The sequence below is a fragment of the Hyperolius riggenbachi genome, chromosome 6 (genome assembly GCF_040937935.1).
Source record: "Hyperolius riggenbachi isolate aHypRig1 chromosome 6, aHypRig1.pri, whole genome shotgun sequence".
Taxonomy (NCBI): Eukaryota; Metazoa; Chordata; class Amphibia; order Anura; family Hyperoliidae; genus Hyperolius; species Hyperolius riggenbachi.
The window spans coordinates 364,947,808-364,960,034 of record NC_090651.1 but is presented as its reverse complement, the minus strand read 5'-3'; the positions used below and the strand labels follow the sequence as shown (position 1 = coordinate 364,960,034).

The 12,227-nt window shown below is 44.4% G+C and overlaps 1 protein-coding gene across 1 annotated transcript in view; it reads right to left on the bottom strand.

The window, feature by feature from the left end:
- Nucleotides 1-12,227, bottom strand: part of LOC137522273 (IgGFc-binding protein-like) — a 103,099-nt gene that overhangs the window by 77,604 nt on the left and 13,268 nt on the right. The window contains exon 4 of the mRNA XM_068242302.1: nt 6,866-7,075. Within this exon, the coding sequence (XP_068098403.1) occupies nt 6,866-7,075 (210 nt within the window). The remainder of the gene's footprint in view (nt 1-6,865; nt 7,076-12,227) is intronic.

The following is a 12,227-nucleotide window of genomic DNA, read 5'->3' as shown; positions in this document are numbered from 1 at the left end:
TTAAGGAGGGCAAGTCTGCCATTGCGAGTGACCACGGGTAATGGCCGGGGAATCCTGGTTCGATTCCGTTCCGGAGTTGGAGCCTAAAAAACGGCTACCACCAGACATCCAAGGAAGGCAGCAGGCAGGCATGCACGTCCCGAGGTAGTGACCAAAAATAACAATACAGGAGGACTTTCGAGGCCCTGCTGTATATGTGAAATGAATCAACTTTAAATCCTTTAACGAGAATCTGTTATGGAGGGCAAGTCTGATGGTGCCTTCACTGCGACTCACCAGGTTGGTCACCTCCTCAAAGAGGAGAGAATCTGTTCTGGAAGGCAAGTCTGCCATTTTGAGTGACCACGGGTAATGGCCGGGGAATCAGGGTTCTATTCTGGTCCAGAGTGGGAGCCTGAGACCTATGCTGTATAAGTAATGTACCTGCCCTGACCATGCTTTGCAGACCAGGCATCTGTGGTCAGATGGACCCTTGACCCAGCGCAAGACGAACCAAATCGAAAGCATTTGCCAAGAATGTGTTATTATGGAGGGCAAGTCTGCCATTCATTCAACTGTGTGAAACTTTCTATGGTACTTTCTCAGTACCATGGTGACCACGGGCAATGGCCGGGGAATCCTGGTTCGATTCCGTTCCGGAGTTGGAGCCTAAAAAACGGCTACCACCACACATCCAAGGAAGGCAGCAGGCAGGCATGCACGTCCCGAGGTAGTGACCAAAAATAACAATACAGGAGGACTTTCGAGGCCCTGCTGTATATGTGAAATGAATCAACTTTAAATCCTTTAACGAGAATCTGTTATGGAGGGCAAGTCTGATGGTGCCTTCACTGCGACTCACAAGGTTGGTCACCTCCTCAAACGGCCGCATGAGCCTGCATGCATTTCGCACCAGTGTCCAGTTGTTGGGCCACAACATCCCCATCTCCCCAGATTGTGCCCTTCTACTGTAATTGTACAGGTACTGGGTGACGGCTTTCTCCTGTTGACCAGGGTCGAATTCCAGTGAGTCGAACTATCACATATCAAGCTTCTCACAGGCAAGTTTTTTCTCCGGTGAATGTCCGAAAAGCGTGCCACTGAACACAACAGGTAGGTATATGCAGTGATGACTTGGGTGCATTGAACACAACAGGTAGGTATATGCAGTGATGAGGTGAGTGCGCTGAACACAACATTTAGGTATATGCAGTGATGAGGTGGGTGCGCTGAACACAACAGGTAGGTATTGAGGCTACCCATTCTGGTAAAAGCAGCAGATTTCTGGCAGCACTACAGGACAATTACTTGACTCAAATGGTAACAGAACCAACTAGGGGGAATGCGTTACTGGATCTGATCATTTCTAATAGACCAGATAATGTATCAAATGTGCAGGTTCAAGAACATTTGGGAAATAGTGATCACAACATGATAACGTTTGATCTGGTGACTGATAGGCCACAGGGCAGCGGGACCACTAAAACTATGAATTTTAGAAAAGCAAAGTTCAATCAACTTGGACAGGCACTGGCAAGTTTGGTGAATTGGGATAATGTACTACAAGGGGAGGACACTGAAGGGAAATGGCAAGCTTTTAAACTTATTCTCAATCAATATTGTAGTATGTATATCCCATATGGAAACAAAATGTCTAGGAATAAAAAAAGGCCTCTATGGATGAATAGAAAGGTTAGAGATAAAATGAAGAGGAAAAAGAATGCCTATAAGGTTCTAAAACAGGAGGGGACCGAGGCTGCACTAAGCAATTATAAGAAGTGCAATAAAAGTTGTAAAAAATAAATTAGGCTGGCAAAGATCGAAGCTGAAAATCAAATCGCTAGGGATATCAAATCTAACCCAAAAAAGTTTTACAAGTGCATCAACTCTAAAAAAAAGAAAGGTTGACTGTATAGGACTCCTAAAGGATGAGGGTAGGAACTCAACGGTGGATGACCAAGGTAAGGCAGAGTTATTAAATGCTTTCTTTGCTTCTGTCTTCACAAAGGAAACAGCACTGTTGCAAATTACAGATGCAGAAGAGTCTCAATCTTCCAACTGTAATATTAAATACTTAGCGCAGGAAGAAGTGAAGGCAAGACTAAATAAATTAAAAATAGACAAGGCACCTGGCCCGGATGGCATGCATCCTCGGGTCCTAAGGGAATTAAGTTCAGTTATAGATAAACACCTTTATCTTATCTTTTGTGACTCTCTTTCAACTGGCAGAGTCCCAGTGGATTGGCGTACAGCCCACGTTTTCACATTATTTAAGAAGGGCAAAAAATCAGATCCAGGAAATTATAGACCTGTAAGCCTAACATCAGTTGTATGCAAACTATTTGAGGGGTTACTAAGAGATACTATACATGACTTCATAGTCGAAAATAATCTTATTTCTCAGCATCAACATGGGTTTACTAAAGACAGGTCCTGTTTGACTAACAAGCTCAGCTTTTATAAGGTAGTGAACGCTAATGTGGCTATTAGGAATGCTGTAGATGTGATATACTTGGACTTTGCAAAGGCCTTCGACACTGTTCCACACAAAAGTCTGGTGCAAAAGTTGAGGATGCAAGGACTGGGGAAGAGTCTGTGTGCATGGATAGGGAACTGGCTAATGGACAGAAAACAAAGAGTTGAGGTCAATGGGTCATACTCAAAATGGGAGACTGTTAGCAGTGGGGTCCCACAGGGGTCAGTACTGGGTCCAGTGCTCTTCAATTTATTTATTAATGACCTAGTAAATGTAGTAGTAAGCAATGTTGCTATTTTTGCAGATGATACAAAATTGTGCAGAATCATCAACTCTCAGGAAGATAGGGACATATTGCAACAGGATCTGGATAGGATGGCTATATGGGCGCATACATGGCAGATGAAATTCAATGTTGAAAAATGTAAAGTCATGTATTTTGGTCGTACCAATGGTCTAGCACCATACAAAATAAATGGGATACAGTTGGGGACATTAAACTTGGAGAAGGACTTAGGAGTACTCATCGACAACAAGTTATATAATCGTACTCAATGCCAAGCCGCTGCAGCTAAAGCTAACAAAATTTTGGGATGCATCAAAAGGGAAATAAAAACTCGAGATGCTAGCATAATATTGCCCCGGTTTAACTCTCTAGTAAGGCCACATCTGGAATATGGAATTCAGTTCTGGGCACCACATTACAGGAAAGATATTGCAGTTTTAAGCCTCATCTACACGGCCGCCGGATCGCCTCTTCCGCGTCCCCGCGCGTACCCTCCGCGTCCCCGCTCGCTGCGCGTGCGCCGCATTCGATTCCCCTCTCGTCCCCGCCGGCGCCACTTATCTTCCGCTCGATTCCCTGCCATTGTCCCCTCGCGGGGAGCGAGCAGGAAATCGGCGGTGGGGAGATCCGTCCTGTCGGATCTTATCAATCGAGCCGCATCAGCGGCTCGATTGATAAGGAACATCGCGGCCGCATCTACGCTTTTAGATGCGGCTTTTGAGCAGGTGCAGAGACTACCAAAAAAGTTGATACGTGGGATGGAAGGTCCTACTTACCAAGAAAGGTTAGATAGACTGAGTTTATTTATTTATTTATTGTATTTATAAAACGCCAACATATTTAGTCTAGAGAAAAGACGCCTTAGAGGGGATCTAATTAACATGTATAAATACATCAGAGGGCAATATAATAGCTTGGCGGGTGAGCTTTTTGTCCCTAGGCCTTCTCAGAGGACATGATCTGCGCATGGAGGAAAAACGTTTTAGCCATTTATTTAGGAAAGGGTTCTTTACAGTAAACGTGATTAAGATGTGGAATGCATTGCCACAGGAAGTCGGTATGGCAAACTCTATACCTGCATTTAAAGGAGGCTTAGATGCTTTCCTTGCGTTGAAAGACATCCATGGCTACAATTACTAGGTAATGCCTAATGATGTTGATCCAGGGATGTTATCTGATTGCCATCTGGAGTTGGGAAGGAATTGTTTCCCCTTTTGGGGCTAATTGGACCATGCCTTGTAACAGTTTTTCGCCTTCCTCTGGATCAACAGGGATATGTGAGGGAGCAGGCTGCTGTTGTACTTTGTTCTCTGGTTGAATTAGATGGATGTATGTCTTTTTTCAACCAAAATAACTATGTAACTATGTATATGCAGTGATGAGGTGGGTGCACTGAACACAACAGGTAGGTATATGCAGTGATGAGATGGGTGCACTGAACACAACAGGTATATGCAGTGATGAGGTGGGTTAACTGGAGCTGGTTGCTAATGTAGGATTGATTGGTTTTTGTTAAGACTGTAGTTGGTGCTGAAATAATTTTGAACACAGATACCCGACCCGGATCGGATATCTGGGTATCCGGATCCAGATCCAATTCGGATTTTGAAAAGGGGTATACGAGCAGCACTGTTCATGGTATGTATATGGAGTGGGGTATTGTACTGTATGAAAGTGACACTCAAGCGCAAGCGAATAAAAACTTATGACATAGTGAAATGTATGTGTAGTAGAAATAATTAATAGAACATTAGTTGCAAAGAAAAGAGTCACATTTCTATTTTCAGTTATGTAGCTTTATTTTTATAACATGGCATTATTCTCTAATATTTGCCATTTGCAAATGACACTTTGGCGTTGATTCACTAATTTAACCGGCGCTAAGCCGGTTAGTGTGCCTTATCTGAGTTAGTGTGCCTTATCTGAGGTTAGTGTGCCTTATCTGAGTTAGTGTGCCTTATCTGAGGTTAGTGTGCCTTATCTGAGGTTAGTGTGCCTTATCTGAGTTAGTGTGCCTTATCTGAGTTAGTGTGCCTTATCTGAGGTTAGTGTGCCTTATCTGAGTTAGTGTGCCTTATCTGAGTTAGTGTGCCTTATCTGAGGTTAGTGTGCCTTATCTGAGGTTAGTGTGCCTTATCTGAGTTAGTGTGCCTTATCTGAGTTAGTGTGCCTTATCTGAGGTTAGTGTGCCTTACCTGAGTTAGTGTGCCTTATCTGAGGTTAGTGTGCCTTATCTGAGGTTAGTGGGCCTTATCTGAGTTAGTGTGCCTTATCTGAGGTTAGTGTGCCTTATCTGAGGTTAGTGTGCCTTATCTGAGTTAGTGTGCCTTATCTAAGTTAGTGTGCCTTATCTGAGGTTAGTGTGCCTTATCTGAGTTAGTGTGCCTTATCTGAGTTAGTGTGCCTTATCTGAGGTTAGTGTGCCTTATCTGAGGTAGTGTGCCTTATCTGAGTTAGTGTGCCTTATCTGAGGTTAGTGTGCCTTATCTGGGTTAGTGTGCCTTATCTGAGTTAGTGTGCCTTATCTGAGTTAGTGTGCCTTATCTGAGTTAGTGTGCCTTATCTGAGGTTAGTGTGCCTTATCTGAGTTACTGTGCCTTATTTGAGGTTAGTGTGCCTTATCTGAGGTTAGTATGCCTTATCTGAGGTTAGTGTGCCTTATCTGAGGTTAGTATGTCTTATCTGAGGTTAGTATGCCTTATCTGAGTTAGTGTGCCTTATCTGAGTTAGTGTGCCTTATCTGAGGTTAGTGTGCCTTATCTGAGGTTAGTGTGCCTTATCTGAGTTAGTGTGCCTTATCTGAGGTTAGTGTGCCTTATCTGAGTTACTGTGCCTTATCTGAGGTTAGTGTGCCTTATCTGAGGTTAGTATGCCTTATCTGAGGTTAGTGTGCCTTATCTGAGGTTAGTGTGCCTTATCAGAGTTAGTGTGCCTTATCTGAGGTTAGTGTGCCTTATCTGAGTTAGTGTGCCTTATCTGAGGTTAGTGTGCCTTATCTGGGTTACTGTGCCTTATTTGAGGTTAGTGTGCCTTATCTGAGGTTAGTATGCCTTATCTGAGGTTAGTGTGCCTTATCTGAGGTTAGTATGTCTTATCTGAGGTTAGTATGCCTTATCTGAGTTAGTGTGCCTTATCTGAGTTAGTGTGCCTTATCTGAGGTTAGTGTGCCTTATCTGAGGTTAGTGTGCCTTATCTGAGTTAGTGTGCCTTATCTGAGGTTAGTGTGCCTTATCTGAGGTTAGTGTGCCTTATCTGAGGTTAGTATGCCTTATCTGAGGTTAGTGTGCCTTATCTGAGGTTAGTGTGCCTTATCAGAGTTAGTGTGCCTTATCTGAGGTTAGTGTGCCTTATCTGAGGTTATTGTGCCTTATCTGAGGTTAGTGTGCCTTATCTGAGTTAGTATGCCTTATCTGAGTTAGTGTGCCTTATCTGAGGTTAGTGTGCCTTATCTGAGTTAGTGTGCCTTATCTGAGTTAGTGTGCCTTATCTGAGGTTAGTGTGCCTTATCTGAGTTAGTGTGCCTTATCTGAGGTTAGTGTGCCTTATCTGAGTTAGTGTGCCTTATCTGATGTTAGTGTGCCTTATCTGAGTTAGTGTGCCTTATCTGAGTTAGTGTGCCTTATCTGAGGTTAGTGTGCCTTATCTGAGGTTAGTGTGCCTTATCTGAGGTTAGTGTGCCTTATCTGAGTTAGTGTGCCTTATCTGAGTTAGTGTTCCTTATCTGAGTGACTCATCCAATCATCACGCAGGCACAGCAGACGGGAGGGGTTGGAAGAGGAAGCAACATGTAGCTTTCCTGTCTCTTCTCAGGATCTGTGTTTTAAAACTGATGCTCCTCGGGAGACCTCACCACCCTCTAGTCCCAGAGCCCAGGGACATTTGTCCCCTCTGCCCCCCTAAAGCTACGCATTTGGTCACTGCCATATATCCCCTTTTCTTATTTCTCTCTGCTTCACGCACAATAGGGGAATGATAGCTGAGTGAGTTGTGCACCCCCTCCTATGCTGTGCCCTGAGGCTGGAGCCTTTCTCGCCTCTGCCTCGGCCCAGGCTGAATAAAGGCTGATATTACAATTACAATTAGCAGCAAAGTAAAACACATCAAAAACAAGAAAGTCCACTTACCCGTACGTAACCGACCTCTGATCTCACTACATATATCACAATATCATAGAACCTGATGGTCACATAGCTGACATAGGAGACACGGGTGCTGCCCCGGTTCTCATTCTTAGCTTGGATGCTGAAGGGGGTGAGTCCAGTGTCATTACCACAAACACTGACCAAAGTGTAAGTACAGGTTCCTTGGAAGTCATAATATTTATTATCAAAGGACTTATAATGAGGATCACCAGATGCATAACAACTGACTACGTAGAGTGGCACACACACAGGAGCTCCGTTGCTTATTACACACTTCTCTTTGGGACGGCATTTCACATTATCGCAAATGGCAGAAGCAGCTGAGATAAATGTAAAAAAAAAAAAAAAAAAATACATGTTATATAACAAGTAACAAAACAACGGGCTTGATTCAGAAAAGGGTGCTAAGTGTTAGCACGCCAGTGAAAAGCCACTTTGCATGTGCTAACATGCTTTGCACATGCTAAGTAGTTAGCACATGCAAACTACTTAGCACCGTAGTTAGCACATGTAAACTACTTAGCACCGCAGTTATCACATGTAAACTACTTAGCACCATAGTTAGCACATGTAAACTACTTAGCACCCTAGTTTTTTTTTAAATATCAGTGTTTATTCAACAAAGAAAAGGAACATATATCAGAATATGCAGTGTAGCAGTGCGCCTCCTAACTTTTCCAACAGTAGCTTCAGCATCAATTATCACTGTGGAAGATGAGAGGTATTGTTAACAATAATATAATGATCGTCACATAATATATAGAGCTCAGATTGAATACATTTCCAAATATTCTATCTTTTACAAGATCATAATTAGTCAGACCAGGGGTATCTAACCATGGAGCTTAGCACCCTACTTAGCACGGTGCTAAGTAGTAGTTTGCATGTCCTAACTACGGTGCTAAGTAGTTTGCATGTGCTAACTATGGTGCTAAGTTTGCATGTGCTAACTACAGTGCTAAGTAGTTTGTATGTGCTAACTACTTAGCACTCTAGTTAGCACGCCCAAAGCCTTTAGGTGTGCTAACTGGGTTAGCACCGTTTACTGAATCGAGCCCAACATTTCTAATCTTGTTCATGATAGGTATAGGTGGTTGAACAAGGTTACTTGAAGACGTTATCACTCACTTAAAGAGGAACTCCAGTGAAACTAATATTATAAAAAAAAGTGCTTCATTTTTACAGTAATTATGTATAAATGATGTAGTCAGTGTTTGCCCATTGTAAAATCTTTCCTCTCCCTGATTTACATTCTGACATTCATCACATAGTGACATTTTTACTGCTGGCAGGTGAGGTCAGTGGAAGATGTTGCTTGCTTTTTTTTTGTCAGTTGGAAACAGCTGTAAACAGCTGTTATTTCCCACGTAAATCGTACGCCGCACTTGTGGCTGTCTAACGCTGATGCGGCGTAGGATTTACACCACCTGCTGCTTTAGCTCCCGACGCAATCGTGCGCACTGAGAGGGGAGATTAAGCTGTCATATTGCGTGTGGTCTGGTGTTAGTCATGGTCATGAAGAGAATCCGAAGATTTGAAAACAAAAATTGTTTAGGTGATACCTTTAACCACTTCCCGACCGCCGTATTGACAATTGGCGGCCGGGAAGTGGACCCCGCAAGGACTGCTGTATAGACAAATGGCGGCGGTCCTTGTAGGGGCATGGGCGGAGCGATCGCGTCATCCGTGACGCGATCCTCCGCCGGCGCCTGTCTCCGCTCACCCGCCGCAACATCCCGCCGGCCATACGGAAGCGCTGGCGGTATGTTAACGCGACGATCGCCGCATACAAAGTGTATAATACACTTTGTAATGTTTACAAAGTGTATTATACAGGCTGCCTCCTGCCCTGGTGGTCCCAATGTCCGAGGGACCACCAGGGCAGGCTGCAGCCACCCTATGTCGCACCCAAGCACACTGATTTCTCCCCCCCTGCCCCAGATCGCCCACAGCTTATCTGAAGACACAACACAAATTGTTTAGTTTATACATTTAATGACTAACTGTACAAGATTTCTTTGCAAGCTTTTGAAACCATGGTATGATTCTGATCGAGTTCTGAAACATGTCTGAAGAAGAAACTTAAAGTTTTGAAAGCTTGCAAAGAAATCTTGTACAGTTAGTCATTAAATGTATAAACTAAACAATTTGTGTTGTGTCTTCAGATAAGCTGTGATATGACAGCTGACATCTCCCCTGTGATCAGGAACCCTCGCAATTGGCTCCTGATCAAGTGATCACTACAATCGCTGGCTGATCGTAGTGAACACTATTAGAGCAGCGGGGGTAGGAAGGGAAGAAGACGATCCACTCACCTTCCTGGCATTCCCCTTACGTTCGCCGCTCATGTCCGCTCTGGTTAGCATCTCTGCTCGCTCTGACATAAGTGTCGGGTCCTGGCTTGATGATGTCATCAAGCCGCGACCCGGAACTTAGAGTCAGTGCAAACAGAGATGCCGGCCAGAGTGGAGAGGGCTAGAGCTGCTCATCACAGAACCCAGAAAGGTGAGTAAAGGCTGCTGGCAATACTGGGGACACTAATTCTTAGCTAACTATTCTGGAGATCTGGCTGCCTGACCTCCCAAACACTTCCCCTTGGCAGGTAAAATGCCCTGATCCTGAAGAGGGGTTAGGTAGCCGGTCCCCAGAGGGCTAAAGTGGATCCGAGGTGAACTTTTACTCATTGCATAATTGTGTTCCTTTCCTATTGTTTATAGGGCATTCCTCAAGCCAAATACTTTTCTGTTTTTGTTTTAATACTCTAATTCCCTATAAACTAAATAAACCACGCCCACCGGTTTTCAGAGAGCCTTGGCAGTAGCAAGGGCTCATGGGAGCTCAGTCTGGGCAGGAGGAGGAGAAGGTGTTACTAACCATTAATTTCAGAGGCAGAGGGGAGGAGGGGGGAGGAGGGGGGAGGAGGGGGGTTCGTTTTTTTTTGCTCAAGATACAGATAAGCCTGTCTCTGTGTAATGTTTACAAACAACATGGCTGCTGCCATTGTATCACAGGAAGAAATAATCATTTTCTATTGAAGCTGTTTGTAGCTATATTTGCTGTGTAAACTATCTAAACTTTAGATAAGATATGTAGACAAGTTACTTGTTATAGTTCGTTTTTCCTCTCGGATCCGCTTTAAGCAATCTGAAATATCACAAAGCCTGCGAGTGTAAACTTTAAATGAAGAAGTTCATTTCGGCACCCGGCACTTAGGGTCGAGCTCCGAAGCGGGGTGCCGCCATAGCACCAATGGTATGCTGCATGCCCTACATACTGGTAATTCGAGGGTCACCAGACCCCGAATTACACCTCCCTCCAAGTTGCGACAACTTTGAGGGGGAATAGAATTTAACGTTGCCAGGGAGTTTAGCAGCAGCAGGGCGAGCCAACATTCGGCTCGCCCTGCCCTAAACTGCCCGGCGCCAGGATGAGATGTACCGACTTTCGTTATACGTTTTTAAATTACTTAAATTTTACATTACTTGAAATGAGGAATGCACTTATCTGGGGTATGTAAGTAAATAGTTTTTTTGTAAAAAAATAAAATAAAAATCAACAGTATCTTGTGTCTACCTCGGGGAGTTAAGTCCATCGCTACCTCCTCCTTTTTAAAGTTTTTAGCTCTTTTTATACTACGGGCACCTCTGTACTACTGTACAATACGGTTAATATCAGTACTGCTTCCTGATCTCAGCAGCCATTTGCCCTTCACCCACTGGCCCTCTTTTCTGTCCTCTCACTTCAGTGCCCCCCCCCCCCCCTCTATTCTGTGTCCTCACAACTCTCTGGTCTCTGCAGCCATCTGTTCCTTGCACACTCACTGCATCTCCAGACTTTGGCCAGCCCTCACTACTGTACTGTCTTCTCACTTTGGTGTCCTCTCACATCGGTACCCCCTCCACTCACCGAAGCAATCTGCACCTCCAGAATTGTGTTTAACTATTCTGCTTTTACTGGTGCCACCGGGGGCCATGGCTCTGTCCTTGGGACTAATTCTGTGTGTATAAAAGTGACAGGACCATTGCCCAATCCATAACAGACAGTATGCTAGTGCAGAGCTGCTATTGGCTGCAAAGGCTTTTCAGGCGGGCTTACAGAAAGCCCTTACGTGGTATATGCTGCATGATGGGTCATTTTTCTCTTGGATATATCATAATGGTACATGCTAGGCTGGCTTCAGCATGTAGCATTGTAGTGTGTTGTGTCAGTGGTATAATGGTTAGGATAGCAGCCTACCATGCGGTAGGCCTGGGTTCTATTCCTGGCCGATGTGAGTTGGCTTTTGGCATGCTACAAATCCCTAAGCAAGCTCATTTTTCTCTTGGATATATCATAATGGTACATGCTAGGCTGGCTTCAGCATATTGTGTTGGTGGTGGTATAGTGGTGAAGAGAGTTGCCTACCACGCACTAAGACCTGGGTTCAATTTCTGGCCAAGGTATGTAAGCTGGCTTTTGAAATCCTACAATTCCCTGGAAGACAAGACCCTCCGGAGGAGGAGGAGGAGGAGGAGGAGGAGGAGGAGGAGGGAGTGAAAGAGGATTACACTTCCTGATGTTGTAAAGTAGCGTAGGTCTGCAATTGAACATCGAATGAGATTTCTGACCATAAAAACACTGCTTTGTGTCAAATCTAGATTTTTTTCTGGCACTTTTGATGTCTATTCCACTCAACCATGTCGTCCTCCAGATATTAGACCCCTTGAAACATCTTTTTCATCATTTTTCTAGCCAGTATAATTTTTTTCTAAATATTAAAGTTCGCCTCTCCTTTGAAGTCTATTGCGGTTCGTGAAAGTTCGCGCGAACCAAACTTTCGCAGAAGGTTCGCGAACCTAAAATCGAAGGTTCGGGCCATCTATATTGATGGGCAGCATTTTGGGTCAATCACATCTTGCGGTAGGAGCAGCCATAAATGAACTGGTCTCCGACCGCCTCACATCAATTGCGTGAATGCGGCAGCTCCCCCAGGACCGCCTAACCCCATTTGGTGTAAAGTCCTGGGGGTGGAGATTGCAGGGGATCGCGCGCTTTGATGCATACGCTTCCATGCTTGAGTGATGGAGCTCTGCTCCATCATCAGTCTTCCAGCGGGGGGCGCAGCTATGAGACTGTTAGATGGTTAAACCGCCATCAATTTACATTGTACAGCTCTGCGATCTAAAACAGCGCTGTACTGGGGACAGCCGTGTCACTTGGCTGTCCCCTGGGGGAGCACAAGAGCAATCGTCTCTCATAGGCTTATGCCTATTACAGCCGATCACGGTGATTGGCTGGTGGGGGAGGGAGTAAAAAAGAAATAAATAAATAGGGAAATTTATTTAAAAAATTATTAAAAAAAAAC